General features: G+C 43.8%; 1 protein-coding gene across 1 annotated transcript in view; it reads left to right on the forward strand.

The window, feature by feature from the left end:
* The window catches only part of slc40a1 (solute carrier family 40 member 1), a 28,499-nt gene extending 18,059 nt beyond the window's left edge, over positions 1 to 10,440 (forward strand). Inside the window, exons 6-8 of the mRNA XM_060929029.1 lie at positions 2,144 to 2,392; positions 2,508 to 3,152; positions 6,587 to 10,440. Coding sequence (XP_060785012.1) covers positions 2,144 to 2,392; positions 2,508 to 3,152; positions 6,587 to 6,897 — 1,205 coding nt within the window. The 3' untranslated portion in view covers positions 6,898 to 10,440. The remainder of the gene's footprint in view (positions 1 to 2,143; positions 2,393 to 2,507; positions 3,153 to 6,586) is intronic.
* Positions 10,441 to 21,515: the final 11,075 nt, after the last annotated feature.

Consider the following 21,515-nt stretch of genomic DNA (forward strand, 5'->3'; position numbering starts at 1 on the left):
CAGGTTAGTTATAGCAGCTGTAAACAGTCTTTCCCTCACCAGCCTCTCTTTGGCTACATTCACAATACCAGACTGAAGTGACTCAAATCTGATATTTTGCCTTAATGTCAAGTTTATTTTCAAGTTTATTTTTATAGTGCTTTTAACAATAGACATTGTTGCAAAACAGCTTTACAGAATTTTAATGACCTTAAACATGAGCTAATTTTAGCCCTAGTCTATCCACAATGAGCAAGCCTGTGGTGATGGTGGCAAGGAAAAACTTCCTCAGATGACATGAGGAAGAAACCTCGAGAGGAACCAGAGTCAAAAGGGAACCCATCCTCATTTGAGTGATAATAGATAGCGTGATTATAAATAACTCGCTTCTATAACAGTGTCCTATAGAGTCACAAAGTATAACTCTGAAACCATGAAATTCATTATAGTTTTAACATGAAGTCTGATTTGTTGATGTTCATTGATGGAAACTTGAGTGCAAAACTGTTCATGACAACTGCAGTCCTGAAGTTAGCAAGTTAACTGTAGTCCTTAGCCATAAAAGTATTACTGTAAGTGTCCAGAGCCATCTTCCAAGTGCGACTTTCGACTGTCCATATGGGGCCGTCCTCCACAGGAGCAAATGTGACACAAATTTAATTTTTTCCAGGGCTGTGTGGATACCGAAATCCAATCTTTTAAAGTTTACACCGGAGTCACTTTCATGTGTGGTCTGAAATCGGATACGTATCTGATTCATGGCCATACGACATGATTAGAATTTATATGCTGAGTGCTGTTTTCGTTCGCCAAAACAATGAAGGAAAGATACAATAGCTGCGAAAGCAGCAAAAGATAGCTATCTGACTTTTTTCTCCTACTCGACCTGTGCCGAGTTTCCCAAAAGCATTGTATAATCGTTAAATGGTAGAGCGATCAGCACAATGAACACTGTCTCTCCTAGTTAAGGTGCTCTTAGCATTAAGAGGCTTTTGGGAAACCCACCCCTGATCATTTACAGCTGTTTGTCATCCTCCAGAGCAAAATGCTACACGTGCATTAGCGTGTCTGTTTACATTACAGGCATTTAGCAGATGCTCTTATCCAGAGCAGTCGAGGGAGCAGCTCAGTGTCTTGCTCAAGGGCACTTCAGTCATTCCTGCTGATCCAGGGAATCAAACTGGCAACCTTTTGGTCCCAAAACTGTTTCTCTAACCTTTACACCATGGCTGTTTTAATACCCTGAATTGACTCACAAATGTGAATTTAAAAAAAAAAATTTTTTTTAATTTATTTATTGTTGGTGGTGGTGGTGCTGCAGATGACTTGTGCAAAAAAAATTTCAATGTGCATTTACACGTGCCGTTTCAGAGGACCGATGTATTCATGTTAGATACAGGTCGCTACAGGTGCCATCAAGGCAAATCCGATCTGAGCAAAAAGTCAGAATTGAACAATGAAGCTTGTAACGTGAACATAGCCTTTGTTCTCTATCTCCTAAGTTAATAAGATGAAACAATTTAGCGTGTCATGTTCCCAAGAAACCTTATTTTTTATGATAAACAAATGAAAAATAGAAAAACAGACTGTAAATGATTAATAAACCCAGAAAGTAATTTCATCATTATCAGCTACAGCTGTCAAACTGCTTATGGCAAAAATCTCAGAGGGATTACTTCTCCAAGTTCATCTGCAGTGTGTTAATCACTTTCTTTGAGCCATAAACCCACTGTAGCAGAACACTTGGATGAAAACCCACTGAGCCAGTGGAATTTATGGCTGCTGCCAACATGGTCACACTGACAGCAGGTTCAATAACAGGAAACACTGGATTAATGGTTGTATTTAGAAATTTCATTCACTAGAGGAAATAAAGGTTATAAAAAGATATATAGTAATTTATTGAATTTGAAGCTTAAATGTGGTTAATGATTTTCCTATAACAACACGAGTGTTTTATTTCTTGCATGACACAACGTGCATCTTATCTATCGCAACCAACTAATGTGAACCTAATCTTTTTGTCAAGTTCAAGTGGTAATAAAATAGCTGTAATTCTAAAAAATGTATTGATTGAAAGTTGACTCCATTTTCAACAGATTTTCTCCATTTGCTTCTTTAAAATATGAGCGAGACATCACTTTTATTTAACGTTCTGTTCTAGACATGAATGCCACAGTGAGAATCATCGACCAGTTGACCAACATCCTGGCCCCGATGCTGGTGGGACAGATCATGGCGTTTGGTTCCCATTTCATAGGCTGTGGTTTCATCTCAGGCTGGAACCTCTGCTCCATGTGTCTGGAGTACTTCCTGCTGTGGAAGGTGTACCAGAAAACTCCAGCGCTGGCTGTCAAGGCAGGACAGAAAGACTTTGGCAACCAAGAGATGAAGCAGCTCAACATTCAAAAAGGTGAGATTTTAAAGACGGACACAATCTTATTAAAAGATGTTTTTACCATTTTATCCTTTTTAGAGAAGCCTTACTGTATATGTCACTTTCCTTCTCCTGATGCACTTTCTTTCAGAACTGGAGAATGATGAAGACCTGGCTGAAGGTTCACAGCTGATGAATGAGGGATCTGTAGTGAAGTCTGATCCAGAAGAGAAGCAGAGCTGCTGCTATCAGATGTCTGAACCTTTGCGCACTTTCCGTGACGGCTGGGTCGCCTACTACAACCAGTCCATCTTCTTCGCCGGCATGTCGTTAGCCTCCCTCTACATGACCGTTCTGGGCTTCGACTGCATCACCACAGGTTACGCCTACACGCAGGGCCTGAACGGCTCCATCCTCAGCATGCTTATGGGAGCCTCGGCTGTGTCGGGTATCTGTGGCACCGTGGCCTTCACTTGGGTGCGCAAGAAGTGTGGCCTCATCCGCACCGGGTTCCTCGCTGGCATAGCTCAGCTGTCCTGCCTCATGCTTTGTGTAATGTCCGTCTTTGCCCCTGGAAGCCCCTTTGACTTGAGCGTCTCTCCCTTCCAAAGCATGATAAGCCATCTGCTTGGGGACAGCGCACCTCTGCCCGAGGCTCCCACCATGGTCAGCGTGGTCACCACTGAAGCCCAGATGACCCTTAACATCTCCAACATGCAGGCTGAGGAAGTCCCATACATTGAGTCCTATCTGTCTGTCAGTCTTCTCTTCGCTGGAGTTATTGCTGCTAGAATGGGTACGTAGACGTGTTTTTTGTAAACACTCATGCAAAAGCTTGGATAAGATCAAAATAAATTATACCAAGACAGTACCACGAGTGGGCGGCACGGTGGTGTAGTGGTTAGCGCTGTCGCCTCACAGCAAGAAGGTCCTGGGTTCGAGCCCCGGGGCCGGCGAGGGCCTTTCTGTGTGGAGTTTGCATGTTCTCCCCGTGTCCGCGTGGGTTTCCCCCACAGTCCAAAGACATGCAGGTTAGGTTAACTGGTGACTCTAAATTGACCGTAGGTGTGAGTGTGAATGGTTGTCTGTGTCTATGTGTCAGCCCTGTGATGACCTGGCGACTTGTCCAGGGTGTACCCCGCCTTTCGCCCGTAGTCAGCTGGGATAGGCTCCAGCTTGCCTGCGACCCTGTAGAAGGATAAAGCGGCTACAGATAATGAGATGATGATGAGTACCACGAGTTGGCCTAATGGTTAAGTGTGTCCACCTCTTGATTGGGAGATTGTGAGTTCTACTCATGGTCGGGTCATATCACAGACATGTGATATGACATATCATAAAACTGTTACCTACTGTTGACTGGTAAGGTATGTGCGAATGAGGAGTCAAGCTCTTGTGATTACCAGAGGACTAACCCCAGCTGTATAGGTGAGGGGCTAAGGGCTTTAGAAGGGGAGATCAGTGCTGCCCAATGAGCCTTAAGAGCCTGGTTAGTACGGGGATGGGAGACTGCCTGGGAAGACCAGGTGCTGGCACGGGAAGGACGTTGACTTTTGTGTGTTCAGTGTTATGTTTAACAAATGGCCGTTCATTATCACAAGTTCAGTGCACAATTCAATGATAGAAGGGCACTTAGTAGAGTAGAGTGTATATCTCCACTAAGCCACATAGTATCAATATCAAAACCACTTGAACCTAGTCCACCAAATTTAACCACAACCTACTGTCCACGAAATTGCATCCAAATCCGTTCACTCCTTTTGAATTACGTTGGGAACAGTCAAAACAATTCTGGATGTGCATACATATCTGGATTTGCATCAAAATCTAATCAATTGTTTCTTGGCCAATGGCTCATCTTTCCTCCAAATTTCATCTAAATGTGTTCACTACTTTTTGAGTTACGTTGGGAACAAACAAATACATGGAGGCAAAAACATAACCTCCTCCAACAACAATGGCAGAGGTAAATGTGAATATTAAAATGGAAATATCTATTTGAAAGTTTGTATTTTCTTTATAATAATAATAAAATAATAATAATGAGGGTTTATTATACATGTTTTAGCACATAGTGAAATACAACATGTTTACTGTAAAAATTTATAATGAAAATAATTATATATTATGTTACATACATTTTACATAAAAATATGGCTTTAATTCAAACTATAAAAATAATTTAAAAATTTAGAATTTGAAAAGGCCATAGCCGGAAAAAAGCTCTGCTTGTACCTTTCAGTTCTACATCTCGGTAGGGAAATCCTGTCGTTGTTTCGTAAAGACCGACCGTGGATCTCCTGTCGCCTGGGTGGGACATTAACATATAGTCTCAATGATGCCTCACACGCTCCTTGGAAAACTTATTTGCCAAATATACAGTGCACTAAAATGTGCTGCCACGTAGGCGCTCACAAAGGCGCCCCCTCCAAGCAGCAGAAGCATGACAATGCTTATCTCCTTCTTTATTTTAGAAATATCTGTTCTCCCAGATATCTCATCTCATACACTGCCTTCTTATAGTCTGATGTGAAAAAGGAAAGAAAAACTTTTTTTTTTAATTTAGAATTTTTTTTCTTTTCTTTCTATGTTTATTTATGGACAGTACACATTAATCAACATCACTATTAATGATATAAATGTCTGATTTAGGCGGCACGGTGGTGTAGTGGTTAGCGCTGTCGCCTCACAGCAAGAAGGTCCGGGTTCGAGCCCCATGGCCGACGAGGGCCTTTCTGTGCCGAGTTTGCATGTTCTCCCCATGTCCGTGTGGGTTTCCTCCGGGTGCTCCGGTTTCCCCCACAGTCCAAAGACATGCAGGTTAGGTTAACTGGTGACTCTAAATTGACCGTAGGTGTGAATGTGAGTGTGAATGGTTGTCTGTGTCTATGTGTCAGCCCTGTGATGACCTGGCAACTTGTCCAGGGTGTACCCCGCCTTTTGCGCGTAGTCAGCTGGGATAGGCTCCAGCTTGCCTGCGACCCTGTAGAACAGGATAAAGCGGCTAGAGATAATGGAATGGAATGGAATGTCTGATTTAGATCATTCTCATCTGCAATCCCTGGACAGATTGATGTTAAAGAAATTGAAATTAGACAAAAACCATAAAGCATCACTAAAAGAACATGACTACATAACACACAAAACAAATGGGGAAAAAGTACATTTTTCTCTTTTTTGCCCTTTAAAAAAAAATAAGGGGTTGCAAACTTTTGCACTCAGGTGTATTATATGTTATTCTATCCACATTCACTGGATATGAGCAATTGTGCACTCTGACTGGTCACTCTACTACTAGACTATCAGCCCATATACTGTGAGTAAAGAAAAACAAAATGGCGGCGCGTGTTGCTGAACCAACTGAGGAAGAAATAAAAATTCTACTTGAAAACAAAACCTCCAAAAATTAAAAAAGCAACAAAATATGGAATGAAAGCATTTGATGGTAAGAACATATCCTTTTTTTTTCAAGAATTATTATTTGAGCATTTTTCACAAACTGCTAGTCATTTCACTGGTTTATTTACATTCTAAGCAGAAATGTTTTTGTTGGACATTTTGTATAAAGTTTTTATTTAATGATGCAAAAATTAAAAATAAAAATGCTGTGTTTCTAAAAATCCGGAGAATGTGGATATAATAAAACAGTTATTTCACTCAATCTCATTGTACATGACTTGTAGCCAATTCGGCTGTCAGCTCATGTATGACTCGCTTTCATGGCATAACTGTTAATTATCTTCTGGGACGTAAGATGGGGCAGAATGCGGATGCAGGGTCTTTGAGGATGTTGGAAAAGTTACAGCTTTACCTCTGAGTGTTACAAAGTGCAGACACTGAAGACTCCTTCCTTAAATGTTAACTCTCTCTCTCTCTCTCTCTCTCTCTATATATATATATATATATATATATATATATATATATGTCTCCACCATATCAACAATATTTACAACATCCATTGTACATGTCCCTGTGAGTGAGCTGTTACTAGAGAAACCATAACATCAAAGAATCTTCACGTAAATACACCACATGCTTCATAGAGTTATCTTAATTACTAGATTATCGGAAAAAGAGAAGTAGTAGTCAGCTGTCAGTGTGACACAAGAGCTGTAAAGTCAACCTTTGAGACCAATCACCATTCATGTTTATGCGGCAGTAAAATGTATATTTAAAAAAAAAGAGATGTGTGACATCAGCTGACTCATTATTTCCACTGCTCTCTTTCAGGTCTTTGGTCTTTCGACTTGACCGTGACCCAGCTCATTCAGGAGAACGTTGCCGAGGTAGAGCGAGGGGTCATCAACGGTGTCCAGAACTCCATGAACTACCTCCTGGACCTGCTGCACTTCATCATGGTCATCCTGGCACCCAACCCCGAAGCTTTCGGTCTGCTGGTTATCATCTCTGTCTCCTTCGTTGCCATGGGGCACATGATGTACTTCAGGTTCGCCTTCAAAAGCCTCGGGAATCGGCTGTTCTTGTGCTCTTCGCCCGAGCAGAAAACAGACGCAGATTCTCCCTCACTTCCATCCGTGTAAGCTGTTTAGAGGGACTTATCCCTGCTACGATGACATGTATTACTCTGAAACACTGTGCGATCATACTAACCATGCTTGCACCGCCAGTGTATATATACACACACTCATATTTAATGTTCACCTATGAGATTCTGCAGAAAAGACGAAAGAAAAAAAACCACCCATGAAAATGCTTGTTCCCTTTAGCGTGCTGCATGTGACCTGTATTTATTCAGCTTAGCTAGTGCATGCTTTATTCAGTACCATTTTAGGTGTGTATTGTTATTAAACGTTTGCTTTTTTCTCGCAGTTCAGGTGTAAAGTGTCACATTCAGGAATACATATGATCTACAATCTGACATTATGTCTGATCTATAATCAGTATGTCAGTTTTGGTGGTGCTAATGTGTTACTGCAACAGCTAACACACTCACTCACACGTTTATTTGAAATCCAAAGTGAGGAAGTGAGGGAAAACATCCGTCTGCTTTTATTATGCATTCCAGGTGTTTTTACGTGAATATAATATAATATAATATAATATAATATAATATAATATAATAGCCATTTCTACAATCCCATGGCAACTTGACTTCAGAGTTTTTTTATCTTTCATTTTTCTTTTATTTCACTCAGAAAAAATTGGTGCAGTGCATTAACCTGTGAGATATAGTGTACAGCACCATAGGATACAGTAACAGTCAAAAGTTTAGACACACCTTCTAATTCAATGTTTTTCTTTATTTTTATTAATTAAATCCAAAGACATGCAGGTAAGGTTAATATGGGACGGCCTTGGGCTGAGGTGCCCTTGAGTGAGGCACCTAACTCCCAACTGCTCCCTGGGCGCTGTTAGCATGGCTGCCCACTGCTCTGGGTATGTGTGTGTGCTCATTGCTCACGTGTGTGTGCATGTGTGTGTTCACTGCTTCAGATGGGTTAAATGCAGAGAGGAATCTCACAAGTGTGTGATGAATAAAGTTGTGCTTTCTTTCTTTCTCAAGTCACTTCATGTCTTAAAATAACAATGGATGTCGTTTCTCTTTAATTAGTCAAGTGGTTCTTGTATATGGATTAATATAATTTTTACTATACTATATTACTATATTCTTGTAATATGGATTACTACAGTTGTGGAATAGGGCTATTTTATTTTATTCTATCCACATTCACTGGATATGAGCAATCGCGTGCTCCGATTGGCTACTCTACTACTAGTATATCGGCTCATATACCGTGAGTAGAGAAAAACAAAATGCCGGAGTGTGTCGCTGAACCAACCAAGGATGAAATGAAAACTCTACTCGAAAACAAAACCCCAAAAAATACAAAAAAGCAACAACATATGGAATAAAAGTATTTGATGGTAAGAACCTATCTTTTATTTTTCACAAATTGCTACTGTCATTTTGCTGGTTTGTTTACATTCGAAGTGGAAATGATTTTGTCGGATGTTTTGTATGAAGTTTTTATTTATCGAATTTGCAAAACAAAAAATTGCTCTGTTTCTCAAAATCCAGTGACTATGGATAGAATAAAAGTCATTCCACTCAATCTTGTCATACATGGCTTATAGGCAACTTGGTGCTACACACCTTGTCGGCTACCAGCTCATGTATGACTCGATTTTGTTGAATAACTGTTAAATAGGTTTTTTTTTTATTATTTACTATTTACTGTTTGATCTCAAATGCATTAAGAAGGCAAGAAACTCGTCCACTAATTAATTTTTGACGAGACACACCTGTTAATTGAAAAGCATTCCAGGTGACTGCCTCATGAAGCTGGTTAAGGTAATGCCAGTAGTGTACAAAGCATCATCAAGGTAAATGCTGGATACTTTGAAGAATCTAAAATATCAAGCATTTTGTTTTTGAACACTTTTTTTTGGGTTACCACATAATTCCATACATGTTCTATTAGATTGTGAAGTAAATTTCTGTTTCCTCTTCAATAAAGAATTGCAAGCAAACACCAAGACTTAATGAGAGAGATAGATGATATTCTTAAAGAACCTTCATAAATGTACACCAGTGCAGTCCCAGGCACTCTCTCTCTGCATACCCAAAAAACAACACTTTGACTCACTCTCTGGTTTCTCACAACAAAAAGGTCTTTCTCAAAACCTTTAATCCATAATACAGATAAGGATGTTACTGTGGACACACACACACACACACACCGTTTTTCTCTATCAGGCAGAGGATTATAAATATCCTGAAATAATAAGAATTTTAAGAAGCCCTTAACCATTCTTGAGTTCCATATGTTATTCCGTACGTTAGTTTTGATGTATTCAGTATTGTTCTACAATATAGAAAATACAAAATACAGAAAAAACTTATCAATGAGTAGAGTAGGGGTGTACAAACTTTTGACTGGTGCTGTACATGTTAATAACTATTTCTGCTTTTTGCTCATGACTTGACTTGTTGCTCACGACAACCCCTATGGCAACTTATCATTGTCTGGTTTTAATTTATTTAAAATATTGCCCCAGTGTTTTAACCTGCATGTTCAAATCAATGCTCTTTCATTTCAGTTGCATGAAATAAAAATTTAACTTTTTCTTTCTTCCCCAGATTTTTCAAACACAAGCACTTTAAGCACATCAGTGCACATTCAGGTCTGTTTAACATTTTTGCACAAGGTCGCACCATAGCAGAGTACCAGCTGCCCAAATCCAGATTTAATAATCCTCAAAAAAAAAATAGTCAGCTTGGACAGGGTAAAAAGTGTCAGGCTTTGTCCAGAATTCATTGGTCTTGCTCGAGTACAAAGTAAGCACATCGTATTTATTATTTCAGAGTGATTTAGGAGGAATGTGTCAAATAGCCTGCCAAACCAGAAAGTGCAGGCAGCAGAAATTGTCTCTGCTTTTCTGTGGCGTTTTTGTGTAATAATGAAGGTTAGAGCAGCACAGGTCAGCTGTACAGTACACGCCTGGAGACAGGGAAGGAGTTTGTTCTTCAGCTTAATGCTGAATCAGCAGTGAAGGAAATGAAGGGCAGCTGGTCTGTGTGTGCAGATGCATGTGTTTTAACAAAACGCGTTGAATTTTTTTTCCTTTTTTTTTTTAAAACTTTTCCACCCCAAACACCTGAGCACATATCCAGGACACTGTTAAAGATTCTGTACACATCCTTGTTTCAGGATTTTTACTCAAATGTGGCTATTTACTACCCTGTTGAATGTTTGTGACAAAAAATTATTTCTGTCTTTGATGTATGACTTTTTTGTATATCTGTAATTTTTTCTCATCTCATCTCGTTTTTATATACATATACACATACATACATATAGATACACAGAAACAAATTACATAAATACATATATTTTAGTGTTGTGTTCTAGTGAAAAGTCTGTCATCCTTTCCTGTGTTTCCTCCCAACATTAATCCTTATGATGTTGTTATAGTGTTATAATGAAGCATCACAGTAATGTGCTGTACAACACACACAATTGACAGACGTGTGGCACAGTGATGCAGCAAACAGCTCAGGAGTCATGTGTTTCACGTGCTTGCTTTCAAATGTTTCAATAAAGGTGTTTTTATCCAAACAATGTGATAGTATGTTTTCTGCAAGCACACAAAAACTACAGAGCTGATAGCATGAAAGTTTTGGCTCATACACTCTACTTGTTGTGCAAGGTCACATTCCTGCTCTCATTCTTTCAGCATGGCTTCTCTCACTGCGAATGAAGACAAAACATTAAAGTGACAGTTCAGCACCAGAGAGAGAATGAGTGAGTTTGTTCGTTCATTCGTTCACTAAGGTGATTTTGGACCAAACAGTTCTAGGTACTCATTGAGAGAAACTGAGGAGCTCCCCCAAGAACTTCACACATTCAAGGGCTTCTTTTTTCTGTTTGTATCCACATCACCAGTAGGAACACTGAAGTGACGTAAGCTGGCTTACTAGCGTGATGTTAGCAGGAAATGTTGGCAAAAAATGTTGTATTTCGCTTAGATGTGTCAAAACCGTGCTGTGTTTCCTCCATCACGGATACACTTAATAAAGCCTGGACTTCACTGATGGTCTATTTGTCTTTTTTTTTTCCATTTCTTAACACTAATGTTAAGACCTTTTGTTTACATGGTTCAAGTTTTACATGGATTTTTAAAAATGGCAGTTGCCCGTGCTGCATTGGCTCATGTTCAACCAATCAGCGTATACTTACGTCACTCACGGTTCGTCTTGTCCTGGGAGAGAACCTACTGTGAAGTAGGAGCTAAAAAAAAAAGTCCTTCAAAACATTGTTATAAGAACTACTATCGTTCTTGGTTCATGCAGTGCCAACACACAAAAAAAGGGTGGAACTTCCTCAAAACAGTTCTAATAACTATGAAAAAGTTCCTCCAGTCCAAAAGCACCTAATGGTCCCCTTTTCCTTGGAAGTTCTCAAAATAATTTTTTGGAAAGTTTCGGACTGTTGTACTGTTACGACCCATGTTTCGTTTTAACATCTTAGAATTTATCTGAGAATAATATCTTGGAGTATAAAATATTATAATAATATATTGGGGTCATCCAAACTGTAGAAGAAAGCTGGAACTGATGTTGAAAGTGTTGCCAACTTGGTGTCTTCGTTGCTAGATTTGGCAACTTTACTGTAGGCCAATCATTGATCAACATTGTTCAGAACAAACCAATCACTGATCACCATTGTTCCCCACACACCAATCACTGATCACCATTTTTCCCAACAAACCAATCACTCATCACCATTTTCCCAACAAACCAATCACTGGTCACTGTTGCTCCCAGCAAACCAATCACTCATCACCATTGTTCCCCACAAACCAATCACTGATCACCACTGTTCCCAACAAAACAGTCACTGATCACCACTGTTCAAAACAAACCAATCACTGATCACCATTGTTCCCCACACACCAATCACTGATCACCACTCTTCCCAACAAACCAATTACTGATCACTGTTGTTCCCAACAGACCAATCACTCATCACCACTGTTCCCAACAAACCAATCACTGATCACAACTGCTCAGAACAAGCCAGTCACTGATCACCACTGTTCCACAAAAACCAATCACTGATCACCACTATTCAGAACAAACCAGTCACTGATCATCACTGCTGCCAACAAACAAATCACTCATCACCAGTGTTCCCCACAAACCAATCACTGATCACCACTGTTCCCAACAAACCGATCACTGATCACCACTGTTCCACAAAAACCAATCACTGATCACCACTGCCCCAACAAACAAATCACTCATCACCAGTGTTCCCCACAAACCAATCACCGATCACCACTGTTCCCAACAAACAAATCACCGATCATCATTGTTCCCCACAAAACCAATCACTGATAACCATTGTTTCACACAATCACTGATCACCATTGTTTCCAACAAACCAAATCACTAATCACCACTGTTCCCAACAAACCAATCACTCATCACCATTGTTCCCCACAAACCAATCACTGATCAACACTGCTCAGAACAAACCAGTCACTGGTCACCACTGTTCCACACAAACTAATCACTCATCAACACCGTTCCCCACAAACCAATCACTGATCACCATTGTTCCCCACAAACCAATCACTCATCACCACTGCTTAGAACAAACCAGTCACTGATCACCGCTGTTCCACTCAAACCAATCACTTATCACCTCTGTTCAGAACAAACCAATCACTCATTACCATAGTTCCCAACAAACTGATCACTGATCACCAGTATTCAGAACAAACAAATCACTGATCACCACTGTTCCTAACAAACCAATCACTCATCACCATTGTTCCCCACAAACCAATCACTGATCATCATCGTTCCCAACAAACCAATCACTCATCATCATTGCTCAGAACAAACCAGTCACTGGTCACCACTGTTCCACACAAACCAATCACTCATCAACACTGTTCAGATCAATCACTGATCACCATTGTTCCCAACAAACCAATCACTCATTACCATTGCTCCTAACAAACCAATCACTCATCACCATTTTTGTCCTGTCCCCACACTTTGCTGCTCTTAATTTTAAACTCATGATAATAAAAGTGGGTTATTCCATTCGTTACCATATCTTTCATGTCTATTTCCCGTCTCCTCACTACCATTGCTTCATTTTGTCCCAATCTTGTTAGAATTTTGTCAATACTAAATTCAGTATTGCTGTGACCAAAGATGAATTCTTTTCATAAGAAATTTTATAATGCTATTTTCATCAATATTGCCTTATATTTTCCCTTAATTAACCTATTCTAAGTGTCTTCAGAAAATCTTACTTCTGTTTATGTTTTGATATGTAAATAATCATGACCAATCAGTGAATATGTAAATTGGTCCACAGTGTTGTGGTACGATGACTTTTCGAGCATGCATTAACTACTTAAACTTTGAAAAGAATTGCCAACACTGGATACGGAGGACAATAGTCATTCCACTTTTAACGAAAATAGAGGGGATTACAAATATATAGAAAGTTGGCTATATAATGCAAATTAATGCAAAATATTTTGGATATTAAGTTCTCCAGTTCTGGATTTATACAAGCAAACATCAGAGACCAAACATCTAAATTATCTGAGAAGGAACTCTGACAAAACCTAAACAATTTATCTGCCTGATAAGAACAAGACAAAATGACTATGTTATTAAAGATGCCCTTCAAATTCTGTCCCATCAGAAATGACAAAGCTCCAACATCTCTAACAACGTCTAGACACGTCACCAACACTCCTGCAGGTCTGTATTTTCAGCCTTGCCTCAACTACAGTCTGCTGGCATGAGACCAAAGTGCTGAATACAGCAATTTCAAGGTTCACTCACATGAACATAATCTTGAGATAAACATTAGGAAGAGATAAGATAAAGACACTAATTTCCTTTCGGCATCCAATTTCCCAAAGTCATATCCTGGAGAACATCATCGTTATGGTTTGTTCAACCATAAAAAAGGGTTTATTAGATTAAATAAAATGCAGGAATGACAGGAAATTGAATGTATAGCATGAATATTAGGGTTTATTAAAGAACATGGTTTATTTGAGGTAAATATGAAAATGAAATTCTGATAATTTGACTCGACACTGTTTCAGGAAAACTCAGGGCAATGATGAACTTTGGCTTCATAATCTTCGATATAACGACGGTCAGTGGTGACAGAAAACTGTTCAACTCGAAATTATTTGTTTTATTGAAATTGAATACATAGCCATAGAATATTAAAAACAAAAAAACAACAAAAATACCTCAAAGATTAAATTGTGATTATAATTCTGTTTTTTTTTTGTTTGTTTGTTTGTTTGTTTTGTTTTACCAGTCCATTTGGCTCAGCATTGACTCTTTTGGCTCATTACCAGTTTGTCCTAAACTGAACATTTGCTGTATTCTGTTCAGTGAGAACAAGATTTTATTTTTAACAAATGATAACAGTCACATGTGTCAGTGCTATAGCCAAGTATAAACATATCCAAAGCTTAAAGTTTTATCTGATTCGATTAATGAATGCAAACAAATCGAATGTCACTAGGACCCTGACCAGGATAAAGATGAATGGATTTATGTTTATGTGAAATGAACAGCTGAGATCTTGGGCTTGGAATTTTGGTCGTTGCCTGATGTATAGAGATGTGACGCTTGTGAGTCGACCCTTTGAGGGTTCATACATGAACTTTTTTCCTCATTATTTGTTGACGTAGGCAAGGCCATGACACTTGTTTGTCCAAATGTTTCCACAATGGAAAAATGTCACAATGGAAACATTTGGACAAACAAGTGTCATGGCCTTGCCTACATCAACAAATAATGAGGAAAAAAGTTAATATACGTGAACTGGCTCAAAGGGTCGACTCATTCACAAGCGTCACATCTCTATACATCAGGCAGCGACCAAAATTCCAAGCCCACTGCTCTTGTACAAAGTTCACAACTGGTTCAAGATGAACTCTGTGAACTCCTGAAGGGGTCAAAACATGAAACGCTCCACACAGCAGTGACTCTGCTTCAGTTTATGTAATGTGATGTTTGAGTCCCAGCTGTGTCTCATAACTAAAATGTCCTAGTCTTTAAAAGAAGTTCTCTAATTACTATGCAACGGCAACTCCTGTTGTGTAATTTGTAAAAACAGGAAGTGTGCATCTTCTACTGCCCTCATACTTAGAAATGTCAGAACTCTTTTCAGGTCAAAGTCACTAGATTATATCATAGGCTAATTTGCATATTCACTGAATTGTCATGGATATTTAATATGAGTCTAAACATAAGTAAAGAAGTTAGATTTTCAGAATAGAATACTTTTTTGCATCAAAATAGATTATTTCATATAAAAGAAGTAATCTTTGGTCGACTAACTACAGTGTCTTGCAAAAGTATTCATCCCCCTTGGTGTTTGTCCTGTATTGTCACATTAGAAGCTGGAATTAAAATGGATTTTTGGGGGGCGGGTTAGCACCATTTGATTTACACAACATGCTTACCACTTCAAAGGTGCAAATTTATTTATTTATCTATTTGTGACACAAACAATAATTAAGATGAAAAAACAAATCTAGAGTGTGCATAAGTATTCACCCCCTGTCGTATGAAACCCCTAATTAAGAGCTGGTCCAACCAATTCACTTCATAAGTCACATAATTAGTTGATTAAGATCCACCTGTGTGCAATCAAAGTGTCACATGATCTGTCACATGATGTCTGTATAAATCAACCTGTTCTGGAAGGACCCTGACTCTGCTACACTACTAAGCAAGCAACATTAAAACCAAGGAGTACTCCAAACAGGTCAGAGACAAAGTTGTGCAGAAGTATAGATCAGGGTTGGCTTATAAAAAAAAAAAAATACCCCAAACTTTGAATATCCCATGGAGCACCATTAAATCCATTATAGCAAAAAGGAAAGAATATGGCACCAATGCAAACCTGACAAGAGAAGGTCACCCATCAAACTCACAAACCAGACAAGGAGGGCATTAATCAGAGATGCAACAAAGACACCAAAGATAACACTGAAGGAGCTGCAAAGATCCACAGCGGAGATGGGAGCATCTGGCCATAGGACCACTTTAAGCTGTACACTCCAAAGAGTGGGGCTTTATGGAAGAGTGGCCAGAAAAAAAGCCATTGCTTAAAGGAAAAAAAATAAGGAAACACATTTGGAGTTTGCCCTGTGATGACCTGGCGACTTGTCCAGGGTGTACCCCGCCTTTCGCCCATAGTCAGCTGGGATAGGCTCCAGCTTGCCTGCGACCCTGTAGAACAGGATAAAGTGGCTAGAGATAATGAGAGATGAGATGAGATTTGGAGTTTGCTCAACAGCAATGTGGCAAACTTCTCAAACACATGGAAGAAGATTCTCTGGTTAGATGAGACTAAAACTGAACTTTTTGGCCATCATGGGAAATGACATGTGTAGCAAACCCAACACTTCCCATTGCCCTGAGAACATCATTCCTACAGTGAAGCATGGTGGTGGCAGCATCATGCTGTGGGGATGTTTTTCATCTGCAAGGACAGGAAAGCTGGTGAGGATTGGAGGAAAGATGGATGACAGTAAATACAGGGCAATTCTGGAGGAAACCCTGTTTGAGTCAGCCAGTGGTTTGAGACTGGGATGAAGGTTCACCTTTCCAGCAGGACAATGACCCTAAACATACTGTTAAAGCTACACTGGAGTGGTTTAAAGGGAAACATTTAAATGTCTTGGAATGGCCTAGTGACAGCCCAGACCTCAGTACAATTGAAAATTTGTGGCATAACTTCAAGATTGCTGTACACCAATGTAACCCATCTAACTTGGAGTTGGAGCAGTTTTGCCTTGAGGAATGGGCAAAAATCCCAGTGGTTAGATGTGCTAAGCTAATAGAGACATACCCCACAGACTTGCAGCTGTAATTGCAGCAAAAGGTGGCTCTATAAAGTGTTGACTTTGGGTGGTGAATACCTATGCACACTCCAGATTTCTGTTTTTTCCATCTGTGGCAGCGGGGGCGTGGTCAAGCGCCGGTCTGTGACAGGAGGGTGGAGCCAGGGAAGGTGAGTGGCAGAATCGCTACACCTGACGGTAATTAACCTGTGTTTTGTGTGTTTTCCCCAGTAAACCGCTCCCTATTTAAGGAGGCTGAGAGAGAGCAGAGGGAGCGCGACCCGGGCTTGGAGGAAGAGTGTGTGTGTCTGAGAGTGCGTGTGCTTACGTTGCCTAGACTGAAAAGTTGGGGAAAATAAATAAGCCTTCTCTACCTCCAAAACGTTGTCCTGCCGTCCTCTGTGCTCCACCCACATATTGTTCGCTCTACAGTGGTGCCGAAACCCGGGAAAGGTGGAGCACCAGTCCTGCAGCTCCATGGAATCCTCCCCATTCGCGGACTTGGTCCACGCCCTCGCCACGGCTCAGCAGAGCCAGCACCAGGCACTCATCACGCTCCGAAAGGAGCAGGAGTGCCGCTTCAAAGCCCTGGTGCTGGCCCAGCAGGAAGATCGAGAGGCGTTCCGGCGTCTCCTCGCGTCGGCGGGGTCCACCAGCGCCCCGGCCGCGGGCCCGTCTCCCCTCACCTTGACCAAGATGGGCCCACAGGACGACCCCGAGGCTTTCATCACCTTGTTCGAGCAGGTCGCCGAAGCCTCGGGGTGGCCGATGGAGCAGCGCGCGGCGCGCCTCCTCCCCCTCCTGATGGGAGAGGCGCAGCTGGCCGCGCCTGCTGGCCGAGCCAGCTGGCTCCCCGCTGACCACCGGCTGGCCTACGCCGACCTTCGCCGGGCCGGTCTCCAGCGCTTCCGCGTGCTGCGGATGGAGGAAGTAAGCAGCCCGTTCGCGTTTGGCCAGCAGCTCCGGGACGCCTGCTGGAGGTGGCTGAGGGCCGAAGATCGCGACGCCGAGGGAATCATCGACCAGGTGGCGCTGGAACAGTTCATCGCCCACTTACCAGCCGGAACCGCGGAGTGGGTCCAGTGCCACCGCCCGGCGTCGCTGGATCAGGCCGTAGGACTGGCGGAGGATCATCTGGCGGCTGTTCCGGCGGCAGGACAACGGACGACAGCGTCTTCTCTCTCCTCTTCTCTCTCTCTTCCCCCCCCGTGTCCCGTCCTCGCCCCATTCCCCCACCACGGAGGCGGGGGCCGGCTCCACCCCAGCCGGCCCGCCGCACCCGTGGTGCCCTCCCGTTTTTCCCTTCTGTGTCTGTCTCTTCCCCCCCTCAGGTGAGTGAGCCCCCGAACACAGCTGCAGAGGGAAGGCCCGGGCCGGTTTGCTGGCGCTGCGGGGAACCGGGCCACCTGCAGCAACAGTGTGCAGCGATGGAGGTGGGGGCGGTGGGGTGGATCCCCGACACGCCAGAAGCTGTCCTCGATCGGGCCGGAGCGTATCGCATACCGGTAAGTGTACAAGGGGCTACATATCAGGCGTTGGTGGATTCAGGTTGCAATCAGACCTTGATCCGCCAAAGCCTGGTGCAAGACGAGGCATTGGGGGGAGCACAAGGGGTGAAGGTGTTGTGTGTGCACAGGGATATTCACAGCTACCCGTTGGTGTCGGTCCACATACATTTCAGAGGGGAAAAATCGATAGTGAAGGCGGCGGTTAATCCTCGCCTTACCCACTCTTTGATCTTGGGGACTGATTGGCCGGGATTTCGGGGTTTAATGGCACGCCTAGTAAAGAGTGGGTCCTGCCGGTTGACAGGGGAAGGTCCCGGTGTCACTTTGGCTGGAGCTGCGGTCGCAGAGCCGTCTACGTCATCTCTGCGACAGAGCGAGGAGCCGCCGGCCCCTCCTCTTTCTATTGGGGAATCCCTCGCAGATTTCCCACTGGAACAATCGCGAGACGAGACTCTGCAACACGCGTTTGACCAAGTGAGAGTAATCGATGGTCAAACGCTCCAGCCGAACGCCACCCCGTCCTTCCCCTATTTTTCCATTTTGAAGGATAGGTTATACCGAGTGACGCAGGACACTCAGACGAAAGAGCGAGTCACCCAGTTGTTAATTCCAAAGAGCCGCCGGGAATTGGTATTCCAGGCGGCTCACTTTAATCCCATGGCTGGACACCTCGGGCAGGATAAGACACTCGCCCGGATAATGGCCCGATTCTATTGGCCAGGGATTCGCGGCGACGTCCGGAAGTGGTGTACGGCGTGCCGCGAATGCCAGTTAGTAAATCCAGCGGCCATTCCAAAAGCGCCCTTGCGCCCCCTACCATTAATCGAGACCCCGTTCGAAAGAATTGGGATGGATCTCGTCGGGCCATTAGATCGCTCAACACGAGGGTACCGCTTTATATTAGTTCTGGTGGACTATGCAACGCGATACCCGGAAGCGGTGCCTCTTTGCAATATCTCAGCACGCAGTATTGCAGAGGCCCTCTTCCACGTCATCTCCCGGGTTGGAATCCCGAAAGAGATTCTGACTGACCAAGGCACCTCGTTTATGTCACGAACACTGAGCGAACTGTATGGGCTACTGGGTATTAAGCCGATCCGCACCAGCGTTTATCACCCACAGACGGACGGTTTAGTTGAACGGTTCAATCGCACCCTCAAGAATATTATCAAAAAATTCGTAAGTGAAGACGCACGTAACTGGGATAAGTGGCTCGAACCCTTGCTGTTTGCAGTGCGAGAGGTCCCCCAAGCCTCCACGGGGTTCTCCCCGTTTGAATTATTATATGGGTGTAAGCCGCGCGGCATCTTAGATGTACTGCGGGAAAATTGGGAGGAGGGACCTTCACAGAGCAAAAACGAAATTCAGTACGTTATGGATCTGCGCGCAAAACTCCACACGCTCACCCACCTAACTCAGGAGAATTTGCGGCAGGCCCAGGAACGGCAAACCCGCCTGTACAACAAGGGCACGCGCCTTAGAGAGTTCACTCCGGGAGATAAGGTACTCGTCCTGCTGCCCACGTCGAGCTCCAAATTAATCGCCAAGTGGCAAGGACCCTTTGAGGTCACACGGCGAGTCGGGGACGTCGACTATGAGGTTAGGCGAACGGACAGGGAGGGGGCACTACAGATCTACCACCTCAATCTGCTGAAACTCTGGAACGAGGAGGTCCCCGTGGCGTTGGTGTCGGTAGTTCCGGAGAAGGCGGAGCTGGGGCCGGAGGTCCAAAAAGGGACATTGGCATCACATACCTCTCCGATCCCCTGTGGAGACCACCTCTCCCCGACCCAACTCACGGAGGTCGCCCAGTTGCAGGCCAAGTTTTCGGATGTGTTCTCGCCCCTGCCCGGTCGCACTAACCTCATAGAACACCACATAGAGACGCCCCCGGGGGTGGTAGTGCGTAGCCGTCCTTATAGATTACCCAAACACAAAAAAAAGGTGGTTCGGGAAGAACTTCAGGCCATGCTCGAAATGGGCATCGTCGAGGAGTCCCACAGTGACTGGAGCAGCCCGGTGGTCTTGGTTCCCAAGGCCGACGGCTCGGTCCGGTTCTGTGTGGACTATAGAAAAGTCAACGTGGTGTCTAAATTCGACGCGTACCCAATGCCTCGTATTGATGAGCTGCTTGATCGACTAGGCACGGCTCGCTTTTACTCGACACTGGATTTGACAAAGGGATATTGGCAGATCCCCTTGACTCTATTATCCCAGGAAAAAATGGCCTTTTCCGCACCGTTCGGCTTACACCAGTTCGTCACACTTCCGTTTGGGCTGTTTGGGGCGCCCGCTACGTTTCAGCGGCTGATGGACCGGGTCCTCCGGCCCCACGCCACCTATGCGGCCGCTTACCTAGACGACATCATTTATAGTAATGACTGGCAGCGGCACCTGCAACATCTGAGGGCCGTCCTTAGGTCGCTGAGGCGGGCGGGGCTCACTGCCAACCCGAAGAAGTGTGCGATTGGGCGGGTGGAAATACGGTATCTGGGCTTCCACTTGGGCAACGGGCAGGTGCATCCCCAAATTAATAAGACAGCAGTGATTGCGGCCTGCCCGAGGCCCAAGACCAAAAAGGGGGTGAGACAGTTCCTGGGGCTGGCTGGCTACTATCGTAGGTTTATACCTAATTATTCGGATGTCACCAGCCCGCTGACTGACCTCACTAAAAAGGGGGCACCAGATCCGGTCCAGTGGACGGAGCAGTGCCAGCGGGCTTTCTCTGAGGTAAAGGCTGCACTGTGTGGGGGGCCACTTTTACACTCCCCTGACTTCTCTCTCCCTTTTTTGTTACAGACGGATGCGTCGGACAGAGGGCTGGGGGCCGTTTTGTCCCAGCAGGTGGAGGGGGAGGATCGCCCAGTCCTATACATCAGCCGGAAGCTGTCAGTGCGTGAGGGGCGCTACAGCACAATTGAGAGTGCCTGGCGATCAAGTGGGCGGTCCTCGCCCTCCGTTACTACCTGCTGGGGCGCTCTTTCACCCTCTGTTCGGACCACGCGCCCCTCCAGTGGCTCCACCGCATGAAGGATGCCAACGCGCGGATCACCCGTTGGTATCTGGCACTCCAACCCTTCAACTTCAAGGTGGTCCACAGGCCGGGGGCGCAGATGGTCGTGGCGGACTTCCTCTCCCGGCGGGGGGGGGGAGTCGGCTGTGGGCCGGACGGGCGCCCGGCCTGAGTCGGGCGGTGGGGGTATGTGGCAGCGGGGGCGTGGTCAAGCGCCGGTCTGTGACAGGAGGGTGGAGCCAGGGAAGGTGAGTGGCAGAATCGC

This window comes from Neoarius graeffei, chromosome 9, assembly GCF_027579695.1.
Source record: "Neoarius graeffei isolate fNeoGra1 chromosome 9, fNeoGra1.pri, whole genome shotgun sequence".
NCBI classification, from domain to species: Eukaryota; Metazoa; Chordata; class Actinopteri; order Siluriformes; family Ariidae; genus Neoarius; species Neoarius graeffei.